The sequence below is a fragment of the Chrysochloris asiatica genome, unplaced genomic scaffold (assembly GCF_000296735.1).
Source record: "Chrysochloris asiatica unplaced genomic scaffold, ChrAsi1.0 scaffold00054, whole genome shotgun sequence".
In the NCBI taxonomy this organism is placed as follows: Eukaryota; Metazoa; Chordata; class Mammalia; order Afrosoricida; family Chrysochloridae; genus Chrysochloris; species Chrysochloris asiatica.
The window spans coordinates 11,979,606-11,994,234 of NW_006408572.1; the positions used below are offsets into that span (position 1 = coordinate 11,979,606).

General features: G+C 45.1%; 1 protein-coding gene across 1 annotated transcript in view; it reads right to left on the reverse strand.

Moving 5' to 3' along the window:
• Positions 1 to 14,629, reverse strand: part of GAS7 (growth arrest-specific 7) — a 322,750-nt gene that overhangs the window by 52,394 nt on the left and 255,727 nt on the right. The window contains exon 4 of the mRNA XM_006863425.1: positions 1,859 to 1,944. Within this exon, the coding sequence (XP_006863487.1) occupies positions 1,859 to 1,944 (86 nt within the window). The remainder of the gene's footprint in view (positions 1 to 1,858; positions 1,945 to 14,629) is intronic.

Genomic DNA, 14,629 nt, shown 5'->3' on the forward strand with positions numbered 1-14,629 from the left:
AAGTTTCACTTCAAGAAGACTGTGTTGAGAAGGTCATTTGGGGTTTGGCAGGACACAATGCCAGGGTACACTCAGTGTGGGTACTTGAGAGTGGGCGCAAAGAGCACACACCCAGGCTGGGGACCTACTGATCGCCCCTTGTTGTTGTTGTTGTTGTTGTTGTTAAGTGCCATCGAGTCAGTTGTGACCCATAGCGATCCTGTACAGGGTTTCTGAGGGTGTAAATCTTTACGGGAGTAGAAAGCCCCCTAGAGCCCCACTGTTCACAGCCGGGTCTCAGACCACAGTATCCGCATCCTCTGGGGACTTGCTGAAGCAGAGACTTCCAGAAACTCAGACCTCCTGAATCCAGACCTGCATTTCTACCAGGGGAAGTCCGAAGCCCTGGTCTACAATGCTGTCCAAATTCCGTTCCAGTGTCAGAACTGATCTCAGCCTCCTAAGAGAACGACTCAGTGTTAGAGTTACCTAAAAACAACATTAGGGGTTCTGGTGTGGCACTGTAAGATAAGCACTGGACCCACAAGGTCGGTGGTTCAAACTCACCAGCAGTTCCTCAGAAACCCTATACAGGGTTGCTATGAGTCGGAATCGACTTGATAGCACTTAATAACAACAACAGCAGCAGCAGAAGTAACACTCTTGCCGGCGTATATTTAGCTCACTGCACATAGAAGCCACTATATTAAGGAGCTACTGTTAACACCAGCATCATCAACATTGTTGCCATCAGCATCTCTGAGGCCTAGCACTGTAACTCCTAGAAAGGGTCGGAGGAGTTTGGAAACTTTGTCAAGAATATCTTCCTGATGATTTCTGGTTACATTAAAGAACACAAGTCCTCAATTTCTTAGATGCAGCTTTAATGCAACTGGAAAAACCATGGAGCTTAGTTAGCATCAAGCTCCAATCTGTCCACTGAGTAATCGTGTGACCCTGCACAGTTTACCTCACACCCATAACCTGGAAAGGATGCTAACTCCAACCTCATGCAACTGCACAAGTAGCAACAGAAACAATAAATGCAAAAGCAATCCGGAAATCTTAAAACATATTCCTACACCTGTCACTGGAGTCCTGGTGTGGCACTGTGGGACAACGCACTGGACTGCAAAGTCAGTCTGAACTGCAAGGTCGGCGGTTCAAATTCACCAGCCACTCTCCTCGGAAACCCTCAGGTCACTAGGAGTCAGAGTGACTCAACTCGAAAGCACTTTAACAACAACAGCAACAATACCTTTTACTAAATTCGACTCTAGGGGAAAGCTCTGGTAGCGTAGTGGTTACGAGTCGGGCTGCGAGCCACAAGGTCAGAAGTTCAAAACTGTCAGCTGTTCTGCGGGAGAAAGATGAGGCTTTCTGCTCCCGTAAAGATTTACAGCCTCAGAAAGCCTGTGCAGGGTCGCTATGAGTTGGAACCGATTCCACGGCATATAACAACAACAACAAATTCCACTCTAGGTGAAAGCCTGGGTCCAGGAGAGGGTGTTGAACAAAGGAAAATGGTCTGGCCCCACCCATACTCTTAATGTGGAGGGGGCATCCAGACTCCTGGGGTCCAGGAGTCCAGACGCAGGATTTATCAGGGGTCCAGATGCAGGATGAAACCCCTGCCTTAACATTTATAATCCCACCACCATCTCCCACCAGTTCCAAGCCACCCTCAGTTTCTAGAAAACCAACAGACCACACAACCCTCTGCCCAGCAGGGTTCACTGGAAGAACTCAGCACCACCAACCACCTTCCACTGGGACAGAACCGGACTGTGGTCATCTGGACTCTTGTAAGTGTCTTGCCTTTAAAGAGACTCCCCTGAGCAAAAATGGCCACCCTGCATCCCTCAACAGAACCCCTTACCTGGGAATCACCAGTGGATTTTCGGACACTCATGTGAGCAGTCTCTGGAGGGTGTGCTGGGGTCCCTGATGCGTGGTATCCATTCACTGTGGGCACAGAAACACTCCTCAGATACTTGCCACCAACAAGCCCCTCTGACCATGACTGCAATGACAGCCCCTTCTCCCATCTCCCCTGTTCTGAGAGGTCTTGCACAGCCAAAGCCATCTCTCTGGATCTTAGTATTTGCAGAGCTAGGAATGAGTTGAATCTGTCTTTCTGACCCCCAGCACCAATTGCTACATTCCTGGGGAGCTGGGTTTCCTCTTGAGGTGAGGTCAGTGTAGTTCAGCGGCCATGCCCCAAATACAGCATTAGCGGCAGCCTCGGGCAAAGACCCAGACCCCTATGTCTCTCCCGCCACCACCTTCCCACAGTCCTCCTCAGCTCTCCCTCTCTGTGGAACATCTATCTACACCCTCATGGCGGTGTCATGTGGGCATAATGGGAAGAGAACCGAACTGGTTAATGTAAAATGTGACCCTGTAGGATCAGCACTGGACCTTGGACCACAAGGTCAGCATTTCAAACCCACCCACTGCTCCTCAGAAGCCCTGAGTTGGAACCGCCTTGATGGCACTTAACAACAACATCCATCCGACCAATAGCCAGGTAATCATGTGCAGATTGCTGCAGTTATACTTTGCCTAGTTTCAAGAAAAAGAATTCAAACTCTAAAATTCTACCCCTGTGATTTCATGCCTCTAATGTCGGCTTGAAGCACAAGCTTGGCAGTTCAAGCTCACCAGACACTCCTCAGAACCCCTCTATAGGGTCGCTATGGGTTGGAACCAACTCGACAGCACTTAACAACAAGAGAGGTAATGAAGAGTCCTGGTGTGGTGCTGTAGATAAGCACTAGACCGTAAGGTCGACAGTTCAAACTCAACAGCCATTTCTCAGAAGCCCTATACAGGGCTGGTAAGAGTCAGAACTGACTCGACAGCACTTAACAACAATAACAGAGGTAACTCTGGAGTGTGGCACTGAAGGATAAGCACTGGACTGCTAACCATAAGGTTGGCGGTTCAGAAGCTCTATTCAGGGTCGCTATGAGTCAGAACTGACTCTAAGGCACCTAACAACAACAAGGGCTAACTCGACCACTTGTCTATCACATTGCTGTACGAGGTAGCTTGTGTGTTGCTATGACGCTGGAAGATTTGCCACCGGTACTTCAAATACCAATAGGGTCATGGCACCCATGGTGGACAGGTTTCTTCCAATCTAAGAGAGACCAGGAAAAATGACCCGGCAACCTACTTCCAAAAATTAGCCCATGCAAGCCCTATACTTCACAACAGAATGTTGTCCACTATAGTCCTGAAAGATGAGCTCCCCAGGCCCTGGTTGGAAAACATTCAAAATGCACTGTGGCCACACTGTGAACTGGACATTGTTTCATCCTGTAGTACACACAGGGTTGCCATGAATCAAAGCCAACTCGATGGCAACTACTAACCACCACCCGTGACAGAGGGCACTCGCCCATACTCCAATGTTAATAAACAAGCTTTCCAAGGGAGGAAACAGAGCCCAGATTCCCAGTTGCATTTGTGTAGCATAACCATTCCCACCATGCCTGCCTACAAGCTCCCTTGACATCATACATTTTTCCTGGGAGCCATGCAATCTGAGTTCCAGAAGAGTCCCTCATCATCCTCACGATCTGTTCTGTTCTATGTAAGAATCCTGACAAAAAGGGGGAGAAAATGCAGAATAGAGTTTCCGATTCTCACAGACTTCAGACTTTCTGCTGCTATGGATACTGAATGAAACCCTGAATGGACTGCCTCAAGGTCAACTTTAAACCTTAAACAAATCATAACTATCCCCTGAAATCTAAAACCAAACAATACGTTAGCTTAATGAGCACAGACTGCCTATTTTAAGCACCATGTTCTTTTAAGCTCAATCTATACAGCAGGGGTGGGGAACGTCCATCCCACGGGTCATATAAGGCCTAAGAAATCCTTTCGTCTGACTCTGCCAAGGCAACCCCAGGTGGGACTCGAAATTCAATAAATCTAGTTTTTTTTCATAGGAACATAAATTTATATTAAGTGATACTGTAAATATTCAAATGGCCCTTGGCAGAAGAAAGGTTCCCCATCCCTGCTACATGAACTCAAATTGACAATACTCAACTGAAAGTAATTTTATCAAGTGTTGGCTCTCTATGTAGTGCAGAGCAGCTGGTATTGGCTATTACCTGGATGGTAGGATTTTATAGGGTGTGATTGTAACTTGTCTATATGGCCGCAATTGCTGTCTCATCTTGGATAATGTAGGGAGAGAAAGAGTACCCCCAAGGTTGTTGTTGTTATGTGCCATGGAGTCGGTTACGACCCATAGCGACCCTGAACAAGGTTTCTGAGGCTGTAAATCTTTACAGGAGCAGAAAGCCTCTTCTTTCTCCCGTGGGAGCAGCTGGTAGTTTCAAACTGTTGACCTTGCGGTTCGCAGCCCAATTCGTAACCACTACGTTACCCGAGCTCCTTTAGGTAAAAAAACAAAACAAAAACTGCAGCAAAACAGTCCAGGTTGTTTCTCCTAGTGTTAAACAGTTCACAGCTGAGCAGATCCAAGCATATGCTTAGTAGAACCCTCTGGGGGTGGGGGTTGTCCACTTGCTCAGGCACTTCCTCTAGTCACCAGAGTGGAGGTGCGCTGGCAGTGAGAGGGAAATGAGCTGAGTGGATGCAAGATTGCTCACACCTTTAACCCTGATGGTTAGGGTTCTGCTGCTGAATTTGCTGTAACCCACTCAAGATGGCGATACCTTTCTCAAGATGGCGACACCTTTCTCAAGATGGCGGTGCCCTTTTCAGGATGGTGACGCCCTTCTCAAGATGGCAGCGCCCTTCTCAAGATGGCAGCGCCCTTCTCAAAATGGCGGCGCCCTTTTTAGGATGGCGATGCCCTTCTCAAGAAGGCTTTGCCTGGCATCTGCCTGCAATCGCCAGTCAACAATCGCCATTTTTCTTGCATCTGCTATGAATTCTATTAACAGTAAGCCTTCAATACTTATAAATATTCCTTTATGTGTATTTCAGAGTTCTAGGACCATCCCCTGTACCTGCTTTGTCCAGTGTTTTGTGCTATTGCTGGCAGAGGCCTGCTCGGTGCCACTCCCTAATCCACCATCCTCAAATTGACAAGAGCTGGAAAGATTGGATAGGAATTTCAGGGGCCAGCAAGTTTATGTAAATGGGGAGAAACAAGTTGGAAAAGGAGGGTGAGAATGGGTGCACTCCCATACCAGAACAACAGATCTAGGGGCTGGAGCTGGCTAGTGACCCAGGGAGGAAGCTTGGTGTGGAGCTATAGGAGAACCATTGGACTGCAAGGTTTGTTTGAAAGGTGAACAACTGCTCCTTGGAAACCCTGACAGGGTGGCTAGGAGTCCTGGTGTGACACTGTGGGATAAAGCAATGAACCACAAGGTCAGTGGTTCAAACTCACCAGCCGCTCCTTGGAAACTCTGTACAGGCTCCCTATGAGCAGGAGCTCTGGTAGCATAGTGGTTGTGCATCAAGCTGCTAACTTCAAGGACAGCAGTCCTATACCACCTACCAGCTGTTCCACAAGAGAAAGATAAGGCTTTCTGCCCCTATAAAGATTTACAGCCTCAGAAACCCTATACAGGGTCGCTATGAGTCAGAACCAACTCCATGGCATATACACCACCACCACTACCACCAGTAGAGGGCACTTAGCATGAGTTAGAACTGACTTGATGGTACTTAACAACAGCAATAAGACAACAGAGCCACAGGCCTGGCCCACACCCACACCCCTCAGGCTGGTAAGTCTTCCTGGGAAAGCCAGGACTTCAACATCAGAAAGCACACAGAAGGGGGCTGGGAGAATCTATTCATGTTGGTATAATTGATGCCAGGAAAGGCATGATTAGATTGATGATAAATACAGCCCACTATGAAGGCATGGTACTTGAGAAATTTTATCAAGATGCACAGTACTGAAATTGGATAACGCATAAATGCTGGAAAATCTGAAGGCAACAGTCAGTAGTAAATCTTAGTACAGTGATTGATTAAACAGACAAAAAAAATACAGAGGATCTGAATAACCTAATTTAAAAAGTTGACTGACCAGATGTATTAAATATTATACCCAACAAACAAAGATAACGTCTTTTGCTAAGAAGGCACCGAACATAAGGAGAGAGAAAAAAAAAAAAGCTGGTTATATTTATTTAAGCTACAAATAAACTTAGAATAAATTGCAAGAAGCATAAATAATATAGGCCCTATACTTTGAGCTGAAAGCAATAAAAGTAGATTTTAATAATGAAAGAACAACCCTATGCCCCCAAATGTCAAATAGCTAGAAATTCTTACATCATCTCAGGTCAAAGAAGAATTAAAAAACATGATTATGTACAATATTTAGAAGATAACTAGGAAGAACAGATCGAAATACATTCAAAATGGTCTGAATTATTATTCTTGGGAGGGAAATCCAGAGCTTTAATGGTTTCATTACCAGATTCAAAAGAAAAAAAATAAATGCACTAAACATTTGACTTTAGAATTTAGAGAAGAAAAAAAAAAGCTGAAAAGTCAGTAAAAGTCAAAACTTAAGGAAAATAGGCCCCGGCCATGGACTCAAGCACAACTGTGAGGGTGGTTCGGGACTGAGTGGTCTTTTGTTCTGCTGTACGCAGGGTCGCTATGAGTCGGAACCGACTCGACGGCACCTAACAACCACAAGGAAAACAGGAGAGAGGAGTGTTAACTATGGGAGCAGAAATTAATGGATTAGGGAACAGAATAACATTAGCAACCTAGAGGTGATTCTGGTGCGTGTATATACACACACGTGTGTGCGTGTGCATATGGATGGGGGAGGGGGTGTAACTGGGGCAGGAATCAAAACAACAACAAAGACAGATCAGCCAGTCTAATTTGAGAAAGCAAGAGACAACACAAATGCTCAGAATTAGGAATCAGAAAGGAAATGTAAGAACAGCAGATAGAAGACTAAGAAATTTAATAAATGCAAGAGCACATGATTTACAACGCCATGCTACTGAACACAAAAATTTCCATGCTAATCAAATGATCAAAATGGTTTCAGGGACTATACATACAGGGGAAACAATAAAACCAGTTGCTCTTAAATTAACCGTGACCCATGGTGACTCTGAGTGTGTCAGAGTAGAACTAAGCTCCAGAGGGTTTTCAAAGGCTGATTTCTGAGGAAACCGATCACCAGGCCTTCCTTCTGAGACAGTCTCTGGGTAGACTCGAACCTTCAACCTTTGGGTTAGCAGTTTTTTTCCGAACCCTTCTGAATTTTGTCCTTTAGTCTATGGTTGCCTTTGTAATGTCCAATGATTGGTTTATTCTAAGGCGGCAACGTGCACACCTCCCTAACGTTACTGCTCTTCTTACAGACCTGTCTATTGTTGGGCTGAAAATTGAGCCACAGTGGTGGGTTCTCTACAGACCTGAAGGGTGACTAAGGGTCACAGTCTCAGGGGTTCCACCAGTTCCTAACTGACCAATAAGCCTGGCTTTTTTATGAGTTTTAGTTCTGTTCCACCTTTGCCTCCCTCTGTATCCAGGATCTCCTAAAGTGATCCCTTTCAGAGCAGCTGGTAGTCAGTAGCCAGGTACTGTTTACTAACCTCGATGGTTTTATGGCAAATTTGTTCAAACTATCTGAGAACAGATAAACTAGACACAAATGAAAGCATAGAAAACATGTGGCAAGTTTTCCAGTTTATTTTATAATGTCTAATGACCCTGATGCTAAAATCTAACAAAGACAACACAAAACGTAAGCACCATTTATTCCGTTTATGAAAACGAAGCACCTAAGTTCTTCCCTGAGCAGACCTTAACAATTACTGTCTTTGATGATGCCGGGTTCCTATCAACCAAGGTCATTTCTTAGATCCTTGGAGTCCGTGGATACTGCAAATGGTTAATTTTAGCACTCAGCTTGCTAACCTAAAGTTGTGGTTTCAAGTTTACCCAGAAGTGCCTCTGAAGAAAGACCTGGTGATCTATGTCTCAAAAATCAGCCACTGAGAAGCCTGTGGGGTAGAATTCTACTCTGACTCACATGAGGTCACCAAGAGTTGGAAACAACCCATCAGGTCAACTGCTTTTCATGGCCCTTCGGATCCCTATTCAGTGTGCTTTTCCTCCTCCTTTCCCAGCATCCCCCGGGGCTCACAGCCTGCCACACTCACAGCAGCCAGGAACTAGAGAATGCAGGGGGCATTTTGCTCCTAATCGAATCCCTTGTTCTCACTTCAGTTCTGGTCTGTCCTCTGTTAGCTAATTACTGCTCATGTCAAAACAATTACCGAGAAAGGAAAAAAAAAATAAAAAAATCATTTCCAACGCCATCGTTTCTCCCCACATGGCAGCTTCCTCTGCCATGCAACTCCACCCTGCTGTATCTCATTCTAACATATTCATGGCCCCTAAGATCCCCTCACTGCCTCCTGTTTGCACTAGTAACTGGCACCCTAGTCCTCTGGACAACCAGTTTGCCAGGGCCTCACTGCATCACAGAACGGCCAACCAGAAGCTGGAGAGGTAAGAAGGATTCTCTGGAATCTCAGGGTGCATGTGCCTTAGCCTGCTGATATCTTGGTTTGGGCTCAGTGAGACTGATTCTGGACATTTGGTCTCTGAAACTATGAGGGTAACATTTTATTGTCTTAAGCCAAACAAAAATCTAAACCAAACCAACCCCCAAAACCCCCAAATGAGGCCCCAAGTGGGCGTGTCTGAGACCTCCAGACTCCTGGGATAAAAATAGAAAATAAAAGATTCAAAACTCTTGGTGTGGTATTATAGGCTAAGCGCTGGACTGTAAACCACAAGGTCATCAGTTCAAACCCACCAACGGCTTCTCGGAAACCCTACACAGGGTTGCCATGAGTCGGAACCGATTCGACAGCACTTCACAACATCAACAAGGATCACTCAAAGGAGTGGTGCTGTGGGTTACACACTGGGCTATGAACTACAATGTGGCCTTGGGTGACTCATAACCACAGGGCCATCATTCACTGTGAGGGTGTCAGAAAAACTCAAAAGGGCAGACTTTGCTGTTCTTAAGATAAGAAAATGGAACAAGAAACTCTAGTCACTTCAAACATAGATATGAACACATACTTAAACATTTCATTCCACCAATGGACCGTTAAAAGAGAGAGAAACAAAAGAGAGAATTTGGGAGACACACAGTAAGAGGAGGGGCCAGATATTTGGAATGAAAGAAGAGGTGTGGCTGAGTGGGCATAAAAGGAGATCCTCTTTTTTAACACCCTTTAAAAAAAACCCAAAAACACCCAGTTTCCACATGTGGTTCAGATCATTAATGTCTCTTCTAGCCATTGTTGTTGTGAAGTGCCGTCGAGTCAGTTCCGACTCACAGCGACCCTGTATAGGGTTTCCAAGGAGCAGCTGGTGAGTTTGAACTGCTGACCTTGTGCTCAACACAATCTTGGTAAACTCCCAACAAACCACATTTTTGACCTAATGGGTGTGGGTAAGAGAAGGTGGGAGAAGATGTATCTGGTTTAGTCATGAGTGTTAACTGTGATTGTATAAACTCGGAACTCTAATGTGCATACAATGAGCCCACTCAGAAGCAGGGGGAAAGGGAGGAAGAAGAGCTAGGAAGGGAAAAGCTAGGCCTTTGGACCCTGAGACCTCTGTACACGGAACCTCCTGGACCCAGGAGACAGAAGGAACATCAGAACAAGGAGCCCGAGCACAGAGCACAGAGCACGGTGGGCTTCCAGCTCACAGCAAGTACAGCTGAGTGACTTTGGGCAGGAAGCTTGCTTGTAGACTGGGGTGCCTCCAAGCACTTAAGTGGGGGAGCTAGAGCCGAGTGCCTTCAGGCTGAGGCTTAGGGTGGAGTGGTGTATCCTGTGGGCAGTTATCAGCAGCCCTAAAAGAGCTTTATAACACTAGTCCTGCAGAGAAAAAGGCCTGCCTGTGGGCACAGCTGAGGAGAGACTGCATTTTCTGGGCCTGACTTATAACCTGTTACCATTCCTAATAAACCCCACAACTGTGAGTGTGGTGTCTGCGTCCTGTGAGAAGTATGGGTTGGTGCCATCATTGCTTGAAGCCTGGATTCTAACTCATGTGACCCCGCGTGGATCAGAGTAGAACTGTGTTCCACAGGGCTGTCAACGGCTGTGATCTTCTCAAGCAGATCTCCAAGTCATTCTTCCAAGATGTCTCTGAGTAGATTCAAACCTCCAACCATTTGATTAGTAGCCAAGGGCTTAATAGTTTATGCCACCAAGTACATTTTGACCTTCTTTGTTGTTGGTGGTGGTGTTATAGTAAGTGCTGATTGAGTTCCAACTCACAGTGACCCTGTACAGGGTTTTCAAGGAGCAGCTGGTGGGTTTGAATTGATGACCTTGCATTTAGCAGTTCAGTGCTTATCTGACAGCACCAGGCCAGGACTCCTGACCCTCTTTGGTAGTGGTAGTTATGCGCCATAGAGTCAGTTCTGACTCATCACGACCCCGTAGGGGGTTTCTGAGACTGTAAATCTTTACAGGAGCACAAAGTCTCATCTTACACCTGCGAAGCAGCTGGTAGATTTGAACTGCTGTCCTTGTGGTTAGCAGCCGAACTCATAACCCACTATGCTACCAGAGCTCCTTCTTGATGCCCCCTTTAGGGTCTAGTCTTCCTTATCTCTGGAACAATGTTTTCCTCAAGGGTAAGAAGTCTGGGCGTCCCTAGGCCCGCATTCTTTTTTAAAGTTTTTATTGTGAATTGAGTGATAGTTTACATGAGACAACATCAGTTTCACACCATCGTTTCATTGCAATGATGACAATCTCCTCTATGCATCATCATTCAACAATATTTGCTTCTTTTCCCTGTTTTTTTTTGGGGGAGGGGAGGGGGCTGTACACAAAAACACTCAGGAATATATAACAAAAACCAAAGGGCGCATTCTGCAAGCCTTAGGCCCTCATTCTTGAAGTCCTTCTATCCTTCCTTCCATCTGTCCATGAGTTCAACAAACATTAAACCTGGTGGAACATCATATGTGCCCAAGTGGTTTGTGAAGAACATTAAGTGATTCTGTAGGATGTTTATTCCATATTCAGAAGTGGGGGTCTTATGGCCCAAAGAGTTTGTGGGATGTGCCCTCCAATTTAGGCTTTAATTGACCTATTTCCAGTAGGGCTTTTGTAAACAGAAGGCCTTTCAAAATATGCTGATGTATGCTGTGGCCCTCAACCAAGGCAACATGGGAAGTCTTTCTAAACTTACAGGAACAATGAACCTGATTCTGACAGACCAGTTTTGATGCTGGTTTTGAAGTCCAGCAAACCAAGGTAAACAGTGTAGCCACATTTGTACTCAATAGTTCTGAGAGCACAGCGGACGTGACCACCCCTGCCTCTCTCACCTCCTACCACACCTCCTCCCCTGTCTTCTTCTCAGGAGTCACTTTAGTGGTACATTTTCACATGAATAACCACTCATTTCTTTTCTCTTCCGGAAATGTTGGCCTGGCTGACAACTCTCCTGGTTGGCGAAGATATAAACCGTATTCCCAAATATGGCTTTTGTTAAATCTGTCCATTGGAATTCACAATACATTTTTCCATGTGGTTGCGAATGGTTGGAAACCTGTAGGCTATTCTCCAGGGGCAGTAGTTTAGAAGGTCAACTGGAAACTCAGCTGGCAACACAGTTTCTAAACCAACAGGGGGCATGTCACAGTTTCCCGGAAGTCCTAATGGGGAGGTTGAGTTGAACCCACTACCATCAAGATTCCAACTCACAGCGATCTTACAGGGCAGATTCTAATCTTTGAATGCAATGTAGGGAGAGTCAGCACTAGGCCATGGGCTTTTCCTATACTGCTTCTCTTAATATCACCAGAGTACATGATATCACCAGAGTACAAACACATGAGCTGGGTTTATTCAATTGTTTTACTAGATGTGTTTAATGCTCAGTTTTCAGGGTGAGGACTTATAAATTAACCCTAAACATAAACTTGGAGTCCTGGTGTGGCACTGTGAGATAAAGAATTGGACCACAAGGTCGGTCTGGACCACAAGGTCGGTAGCTCAAACTCACCAGCTGCTCCCTGGAAACTCTATACAGGGTCACTGAGTTAGAACCGACTCGATGGCACTTAACAACAACAAACATATATTTAGCCCAAGCCTTAATTACTACTGTAAATCAAACGCTTTAACCCTAGTCCAAAACCTAACCATAAACTTGCCCTAGCTCCATCCCTAGGTCTAACCCTAGGCCTTAATCTAACAGTAGCCTTAGCCTCAATACTAGCCCTGAATTTAACCCTAGCCCTTAATATTAGTCATAACCCGAATCGAAGCCCTTACCCTAACCCTAAAACTTAAAGCAAATCTTTAATCAAGCCCTATCCTGAAATCTAACCCTAACTATAACCCTAAATCCTAGACCAAATGTTAACATGTCTCTTGCCCTGATTCTAACCCTAGAGTTTCCGAGGTTGTAAACATTTATGGAATCATAAAAGCCTCATCTTTCTTCTGTGGGGTACCTGGTGGGTTTAAACCACCAATTTTGCGGTTAGCAGCCTGGTGCTTAACTCACTGTACCAGCAGGGCTCCATGAAGTCAGGTTTCGGGTTGCAGAAGTTGCTGAGGCCTGGCAACTTGCTACTTCTGCTTGGTGGAGGAGCTCTCTTAGGAGGCAGTCTCTCAGGGCTTTCTGATTTGGAGATGGTGAGGATAAGGCCCTGGATTCTAAAGTCTCCTTTCCCAGGGGACCTCAGCTCAGGGGAATCATAGCTGTCTGCCAATACAAATCCTGGCCCGCTCCCTCAGGTTGAAAGGCAAGTCCTCCCAGTCTGCAGCATCTGCAACAGAACTCATTCCCCCCTTGATCTGGGCTCCCTGGTCTTCCTCAAGGTCTTTCCTGGGGCTGCTGGTGACAAGAGGTTCTTTAACTAGCTCTCAATGGCCACTAGCCAAAAGTGGACAAAGTTAGAATTTGAACCCGGGTTTCCTGATGTCACCAGGCCAACTTCAATAAAAAATACAACACACACAAACACAATGCTGAATGCACATCCCAAATCCAGTGTGTCAGAAAGGATTTCCTATACAGCGACTGATAGGGCAAGCCACTAGCCACTTGTGGCTGCTTAAATAGAAATTAATTAAATCTTAAGGCAGCATAGTGCTGGAGTCCTGGTGTGGCACTGTGTGAGAATGCACTGAACTGCAAGGTTGGTTTGAACCGCAAAGGCTGGAGGTTCAAATTCATCAGCCGCTCCTCGGAAACCATATACAGGGTTGCTATGGTCAGAACCAATTCGATGGCACTTAACAGCAAGAACAGCAATGCAGTGGTATCCAAGACTGGACCTTAGAACAGAAAAAGGGCCTTGGTAGAAAAACTGGTAAGATCTGAATCAAGTTTGAGGTTAACAGTAACGTACAATGTTAATTTCTCAGCTTTGCTGAATGTATTATAGTTACATAGATATTAACATTTGGGGGCACTGGGTGAAAGGTGGTGTTTCTGGTTCATGTAAATGGATGGAGGCTCCAGTTCACTTAGAGTTCCCTGGGAAGAAAAACCTGGGGTTCTACTTTTGAAAAATTATGCACTGAAAACTCTCATCTGACACACCTGGGGTTGCTACGAGTCAGATGGACTTGATAGCAAATTAGTGTTTGTTTTTAGATGAAATGTATACAGTAACTCTGTACTATCTTTGCAACTTTCCTGCAAATCTAAGATTATTCCAAAGTATGAAGGTTATTTAAATAAATTTAAATTTCACTGCCTTAGTTGTACATTTCTAGTACTCAACAGTCACATGTTAGTGGCTATAATATTGGAAGGCACAGAGAGAGAACATTTCCAGTTATCCAGAAAGTTCTATTGGCCAACACTGCCTGACACTCTCATTCATTCTACCCAGTGACACGGCAGACATGAAACTCGCACAACCTCATTTTTCATTCATATTTTCTCTCCTGCCTGTTAATGTTTCTCTCGATATAAAGTATTGTTTCCACATGGCATATTAAAGTAGCCCAGAGGGGATTTTTAATATTTGCAACAATTACTAAACAGTGCCTTAGGTTCTGTTTTAGGTTTAAACTTTGCTTCTTACCTATGCGGTCCTCAGCCAAAAAGCTAGGCATTAAATACTTCCAGTAAAACAGCCGAATAAACACAGCTCTTGTATTTGTTGATATTAAAATGGAGCAATGTAGAAAAAGTCCCAGGCTCAGTGCTGACCCTCTCTAAATTGCATTTAAAGAGTAAAATCTAATTTGGAGGAAGAGCTGGGTGTGATTCCAGATCTTTCTCTCTAGCAGATATAACCTATGCAGTAAAACGGCATAAAGAAGAACCAATGAGTCCTATCCACAGGTGGCTGGCCATTCAAGCCCTTCCAGAAGCTCACACAAAGCTACAACACTGAAATAGAGTGAGGCCCAGGACTTGTTTTTTTGTTTTTTTAATTGCTGTTTCCATGAAGGGGAGGCTGGTCTGACTAGGTTAATGTGTGGTTCCTGCTGACATTCTCCCTGATCTTTTTTTCCGTGTTCTTCTTCAGGAATGACCCCATGTGTGATGTCTGAAGTTAATGAACATGGTTGAATATGAGCCAACAATTCTCTCCTGGAGTACGTACCCACAAGCACTTAGGGCAGAGACTCAAACAGAGACGTGTAAC